This window comes from Palaemon carinicauda, chromosome 25 (assembly GCF_036898095.1).
Source record: "Palaemon carinicauda isolate YSFRI2023 chromosome 25, ASM3689809v2, whole genome shotgun sequence".
Classification (NCBI taxonomy): domain Eukaryota; kingdom Metazoa; phylum Arthropoda; class Malacostraca; order Decapoda; family Palaemonidae; genus Palaemon; species Palaemon carinicauda.
Window position 1 is genome coordinate 41,787,082 of NC_090749.1, and position 7,231 is coordinate 41,794,312.

Sequence of the window (7,231 nt, forward strand, 5' to 3'; positions counted from 1 at the left end):
TAGGGGATCTCCTCTTGAGGCTGGGGAATCACTGCATCAGCTGATGCCTTAGGGAAAAGATACGCCCTCATCTTCTCACTTGGAAGATAAGGGCCAGAAGTGTTCTTTTGGAAGCCCCTTACCCAGGTACGAAGCTTCTTCCTAGCTATATTCCTTGATTCCTCCGTCCTAGGGGAATCAAAGGTCTCAGTAATCAGGTTAGTGCACACAGTACATACCTGAGGGTCCCAATACCGGAGATCATCCTTGGAGACAGCGTATGCTGCGTGTCTCCTACAAAACTCATGTGCGCAGAGGTTCTTGCTGCGGACGTTGCAGAAAGCACTTCCGCACTTCGGAGTGTCCTTCTGTAAAGAGAAGAAATTTCCATGAGTATCAAGTGAACTATATATCACTGGATATGCATAGTATAGCATAACAATTCAGAAAGGAAAGACACACACTTGTGTTTCCCTCACAACCCACTGCTGCAGCCTTCCAGATAATAAAATCAAATGGTTAATCTCTTCTAGAGTAACCAATGCAAAGTTTCCAGAGGAAACAGGTGGAGCTCACACCTAAGCAATGATTTTAAAAACCTGGATAATAGACAGGAAAGAACTCACTTTCCTATCTGTAGGGCAACAGCAAAGGACTGTGCAAGAAAACACAAAAGTGTTAGAACACACAGTGCTGTACCAACACCCTTACCATAGTTTTCTTCTTACTGTATATGTTATACTGAAGAATACTAGTACAGTATAGGGGGATACGTGCCGGCCGGCACTTGCCGGCCGGCACACACCATAACTAGCTTTAAAGTATACTACTTAACAGCTATAAGGCGGCAGCACTCTGGTTCAAATGCACGTGCCGGCCGGCAGCAACTGCCGGCCGGCAACAGCCAATGTCGGCCGGCAATGCTAAACTTATTATATGCTAATGTTCTGTTTATTAATGAGGGTAGAATCTTTCAGAATACTCAAATAGACATACATCACTTCAGATAATAGCACTAGCCCTTGGTCCTATCCCTAGACATAGTCCTAGCTCAACCCTAGCATTGTTGCTAAATTTATTATATACTAATGAGCTGTTTTTTATTGATCGGTGGATTCTTTCAGAATACTCAAAAAGACCCCATCACTTCAGAGAATAGCCCTAAACTTAGGGCCTATTCCTAGCCTTACTCCTAGCCCTACCCCTAGCCCTACCCTATTCCTGCTAAAACCTGAAGTCAGACCATGCCAGAGATACGCTACCTGGTCCTTAATCCTGACGAGCAATTACCAATCCTCTCCTTACAAGCCAATTGGAACATTCAGTTTGCAAACAGTGGAGAATACTGTAGCAACAGCTGTAGGTCAACAACTGTAGATATCTCGCACTAGACAGTTAGTGAAATGTATGTTTCACGTTTCTGTTTGTTTAAGATTGATGGAGAGGAAATGGTCGGTATATATAGGCCGTGGCACGGACTGCAGCCTTTTCATACATGGCTAAACTTATTACCACTGATGGGGTTGGCCTCCACAGTAGGGGATTGGGCTGCCCCGGCTGACATGTTGTGAAGCATGTATTCTGATGAAAGCGGAACTTAAACCAGACACATTTAACCTTTATATAATAGAGAGCAAGTGGGAGAGGGTGTAGTCATACCCTGTGAGAGAGTGTTACCCCGTGAGGTACTCTAGGAAACTATAAGTAGCGGGTCCAACTTATGAAAGGGGGAGGGGGAACGATTGAATCACTTGTATATGCGTGGGTGCAAATCTATCTAAATATTTAGCCGTCAACTTTGACGGGGTTGCACTTTCCTTACCCTCATCTGAGGTGTTGGTCAGAAAAATCTCGAAGGCACTTCTGTGATAATTATATTCTTAAGGGTTCGGGTAGCCTGTTTGTGAAACGTCTCTGCCTAGTGATCTGCCGAACTGGGGTTCGAGCAACTCGAGCTGGACAGTTTCTTGTAGTGGCAGTAATCTCACCATCTTTGTAAGCTAAGGATGCTGGGTTTGTTGGAGTCTAGGTATACGAGCCTCTAGGTCTACCTGCCGAGTCATTAGCAGCCATTGCCTGGTCCTCCTTGGTCCTAACTTTAAACTGATAAAAATACCATTTGATAATTTGTTAACATACTATAAGAGAGTAAAATAATCTCGGTTATTTACATGAAATTTATAGGATTAATTAAATTCTTTATGTAATATTCTCCCTAATAAATTTAATTTAATGAAAGAAGATCAATATCTGTAGATGCTGGAAGCAGACCCCTAAATGCTTTTTATTTAATCGTGTAGAAATTACCTTTATTCGTAAAAGCTAGAAGTCTAACAAACTTAATTATGTTTATGCGATCACATTTACATCAACGTAGTGTATGTATTTAGAACCATTAAGGGTAATACCAAGTTTAATATCATACATTAGGGCTTAATAAAACTGATTGATATTATCATAATAGTTATAATTATGATGATTACAGCTGACCTAATATGCATTATTATTTAGGAACATACTTTAAACCAGATGAAAAAGTAAAGTATTCTATTTTCACTTTCATGTTAATTCTATTGTTGTTGTTGTTGTTGTAACTGTGCCTGCATGAGTATTGCATTAATCCAGGAAAATATTTAAAATTTTAAACCCAGAAATTTAGAAAACAGAAAGAGATTAAAGGACTCAAAAAAAAAAAAAAAAACACATCCAATAGATAAGTCAAGAGGAGTCTGTATCTTCCACCCCTAGAATGATCAGTCCCCCCCCCCCCCCCGTCTAATTCTATTTTCATCACCAAGTCGTTTACTTTTTCTTATCTCTCCTTGTCTGTTTTTTTTCTTGAAATTTTTCCTAGCTAGCCTTCAGCTATTGTATTTTTTAATTTGCTGCTGTGATAAGCGTTGACGCAAGTCTTGTCTTTTGTCGTAACTTTTCTTTTGGGTTGAAGATCATTACCTTTTATTTCTCTCAATACTCCCTTTTATGATAGTAAATCTATTTGCTTTTCAGCTTTTCTTCATGGACATTTATCATGGATCTTAGGTTATCCACCTTCGGCTTATGATTGTCTTTTTTTCCGTACTGAATAAGTCATTGCACATTTCCGTCTGTCTTCTTTCCTCGTTTACTAAATAATCCATTGAATTTTCTTCTATATAGCCTCTTTCCTCATTTACTAAATAAGCTATTGTATTCTTTCCATCTATCACTTTTCCTCTTTTACTAAATAACCCCTTCCATTCTTTTCATCTGTCTTCTCTCCTCATTTACTAAACAAGCCATTGCATTCTTTCCCTCTGCCTTCTTTCCTCTTTTAATAAATAAGGCATTACATTTTCTTCCATATAGCTTTTTTCCCCATTTACTAAATAAGGCATTGCATTTACTTCCATATAGTTTCTTTCTTCATTTACTAAATAAGGCATTGCATTTTCTTCCATATAGCTTCTTTCCTCATTTACTAAATAAACCATTACATTTTCTTCCATATAGCTTCTTTCCCCATTTACTAAATGAGCTATTGCATTTTCTTCCATATAGCTTCTTTCCTCATTTAATAAATAAGGTATTACATTTTCTTCAATATAGCTTCTTTCCTCATTTACTAAATAAGCCATTGAATTTTCTTCCATATAGTTTCTTTCTTCATTTACTAAATAAGCCATTGCATTTTCTTCCATATAGCTTCTTTCCTCATTTACTAAATAAGCCATTACATTTTCTTCCATATAGCTTCTTTCCCCATTTACTAAATGAGCTATTGCATTTTCTTCCATATAGCTTCTTTCCTCATTTACTAATTAAGGCATTGCATTTTCTTCAATATAGTTTCTTTCTTCATTTACTAAATAAGGCATTGCATTTTCTTCCATATAGCTTCTTTCCTCATTTACTAAATAAGCCATTACATTTTCTTCCAAATAGCTTCTTTCCCCATTTACTAAATGAGCTATTGCATTTTCTTCCGTATAGCTTCTTTCCTCATTTACTAATTAAGGCATTGCATTTTCTTCCATATAGTTTCTTTCTCCATTTACTAAATAAGCCATTGCATTTTCTTCCATATAGCTTCTTCCCTCATTTACTAAATAAGCCATTACATTTTCTCCCAAATAGCTTCTTTCCCCATTCACTAAATGAGCTATTGCATTTTCTTCCGTATAGCTTCTTTCCTCATTTACTAATTAAGGCATTGCATTTTCTTCCATATAGTTTCTTTCTTCATTTACTAAATAAGCCATTGCATTTTCTTCCATATAGCTTCTTTCCTCATTTACTAAATAAGCCATTACATCTTCTTTCATTTAGCTTCTTTCCCCATTTACTAAATGAGCTATTGCATTTTCTTCCATATAGCTTCTTTCCTCATTTACTAAATAAGGCATTGCATTTTCTTCCATATAGTTTCTTTCTTCATTTACTAAATAAGGCATTGCATTTTCTTCCATATAGCTTCTTTCCTCATTTACTAAATAAGCCATTACATTTTCTTCCATATAGCTTCTTTCCCCATTTACTAAATGAGTTATTGCATTTTCTTCCATATAGCTTCTTTCCTCATTTACTAAATAAGGCATTGCAATTTCTTCCATATAGTTTCTTTCTTCATTTACTAAATAAGGCATTGCATTTTCTTCCATATAGCTTCTTTCCCCATTTACTAAATAAGGCATTGCATTTTCTTCCATATAGTTTCTTTCTTCATTTACTAAATAAGGCATTGAATTTTCTTCCATATAGCTTCTTTCCTCATTTACTAAATAAGCCATTACATTTTCTTCCATATAGCTTCTTTCCCCATTTACTAAATGAACTATTGCATTTTCTTCCATATAACTTCTTTCCTCATTTACTAAATGAGCCATTGAATTTTCTTCCATATACATTCCCCATTTACTAAATAAGCCATTATATTTTCTTCCATATAGCTTCTTTCCTCATACACTAAATAAGCCATTGCATTTTCTTCCATATAGCTTCTTTCCCCATTTACTAAATCAGCCATTGCATTTTCTTCCATATAGCTTCTTTCCTCATACACTAAATAAGCCATTGCATTTTCTTCCATATAGCTTCGTTCCCCATTTACTAAATAAACCATTATATTTTCTTCCATATAGCTTCTTTCCTCATACACTAAATAAGCCATTGCATTTTCTTCCATATAGCTTCTTTCCCCATTTACTTAATCAGCCATTGCATTTTCTTCCATATAGCTTCTTTCCCCATTTACTAAATCAGCCATTGCATTTTCTTCCATATCGCTTCTTTCCCCATTTACTAAATAAAGCATTACATTTTCTTCCATATAGCTTCTTTCCCCATTTACTAAATGAGCCATTGCATTTTCAGCCATATAGCTTCTTTCACCATTTACTAAGTAAGCCATTGCATTTTCTTTCATATAGCTTCTTTCCTTATTTACTAAATAAGCCATTGTATTTTCTTCCATATAGCTTCTTTCCTCTTTTACTAAATAAGGTATTACATTTTCTTCCACATAGCTTCTTTACTCATTTTCTAAATAAGCCATTGCATTTTCTTCCCTATAGCTTCTTTCCTCATACACTAAATAAGCCATTGTATTTTCTTCCATATAGCTTCTTTCCTCATACACTAAATAAGCCATTGTATTTTCTTCCATATAGCTTCTTTCCTCATACACTAAATAAGCCATTGCATTTTCTTCCCTATAGCTTCTTTCCTCATACACTAAATAAGCCATTGTATTTTCTTCCATATAGCTTCTTTCCTCATTTACTAAATAAGGTATTACATTTTCTTCCATATTGCTTCTTTCCTCATTTACTTAATAAGCCATTGCATTTTCTTCCATATAGCTTCGTTCCCCATTTACTAAATAAACCATTATATTTTCTTCCATATAGCTTCTTTCCTCATACACTAAATAGGCCATTGCATTTTCTTCCACATAGCTTCTTTCTTCATCTAATAAATAAGGCATTGCATTTACTTCCATATGACTTCCTTCCTCATTTTTTAAATAAGGCATTGAATTTTTTTCCATATAGCTTCTTACCTCATTTACTAAAAAAGGCATTATATATTCTTCCATATGGCTTTTTTCCTCATTTACTAAATAAGGTATTACATTTTTATCCATATCCTCTTCCCTCATTTACTAATACGGCATTGCATTTTCTTCCATTTAGCTTCTTTCCCCACTTACTAAATAAGGCATTGCATTTTTCTCCATATAGCATCTTACCTCATTTACTAAATAAGTCATTGCATTTACTTCCATATGACTTCCTTCCTCATTTACTAAATAAGGCATTGCATTTTCTTCCATATAGCTTCTTACCTCATTTACTAAATAAGTCATTATATTTTCTTCCACATGGCTTCTTTCCTCGTTTACTAATAAGGCATTGGATTTTCTTCCATATAGCTTCTTTCCTCATTTTCTAAATAAGGGATTATATTATCTTCCATATAGCTTCTTTCCTTATTTACTAAATAAGGCATTGCATTTTCTTCCATATAGCCTCTTCCCTCATTTCCTAAATAAGGCATTGCATTTTCTTCCATATAGCTTCTTACCTCATTTACTAAATAAGGCATTACATTTTCTTCCATATGGCTTCTTTCCTCATTTACTAAATAAGGCATTACATTTTTTCCCTTTAGCCTTTTTCCTCATTTACTAATAAGTCATTGCATTTTCTTCCATATAGCTTCTTTCCTCACCTACTAAATAAGGCATTGCCTTTTTTTCATATAGCTTTTCACCCCATTTACTAAATAAGGCATTGCATTTCCTTCCATAGGGCTTCTTTCCTCATTTTCTAAATAAGGCATTACATTTTATTCCATATAGCTTCTTTCCTCGTTTACTAATAAGACATTGCATTTTCTGCCATATAGCTTCTTTCCTCATTTACTAAATAAGGCATTACATATTCTTTCATATAGCCTCTTCCCTCATTTACTAAATAAGGCCTTGCATTTTCTTCCATATGGCTTCTTTCCTCATTTACTAATTGAGGCATTGCAATTTCTTCCATACAGCTTCTTTCCCCATTTACTAATTAAGGCATAGCCTTCTCTTCCATATAGCTTCTTTCCTTATTTACAAATTAAGGCATTGCACTTTCTTCCATACAGCCTCTTTTTCTCATTCACTAAATAAGGTCTTGCATTCTCTTCCATATAGCTTCTTTCCTACTTCACTAATTAAGGCATTGCATTCTCTTCCATATATCTTCTTACCTCATTTACTAATTAAGGC

General features: G+C 35.1%; 1 protein-coding gene across 1 annotated transcript; it reads right to left on the reverse strand.

Annotated features, from left to right (window-relative positions):
- Nucleotides 1-2,004: 2,004 nt before the first annotated feature.
- Nucleotides 2,005-4,667, reverse strand: LOC137618992 (uncharacterized). The gene is made up of 3 exons (XM_068349193.1): nucleotides 4,464-4,667; nucleotides 3,312-3,527; nucleotides 2,005-2,082 (listed from the first exon to the last, which is right to left on the reverse strand). Exons 1-3 carry the CDS (start codon nucleotides 4,665-4,667, stop codon nucleotides 2,005-2,007), a joined length of 498 nt encoding a protein of 165 aa, XP_068205294.1.
- Nucleotides 4,668-7,231: the final 2,564 nt, after the last annotated feature.

Bases quoted from the DNA above. Each gene is read 5' to 3' on its own strand.
- LOC137618992 (XM_068349193.1), bottom strand. From the start codon at position 4,667: ATGGAAGAAAATGCAATGCCTTATTTAGTAAATGGGGAAAGAAGCTAT. The intron at 3,528-4,463 runs GTAATGGCTTAT...TTATTAAATGAG, and splicing joins GAAGCTATATGGAAGAAAAT to GAAAGAAGCTATATGGAAGA. The intron at 2,083-3,311 runs GTAATGCCTTAT...TATTTTTATCAG, and splicing joins AAAGCTATATGGAAGAAAAT to TTTAAAGTTAGGACCAAGGA.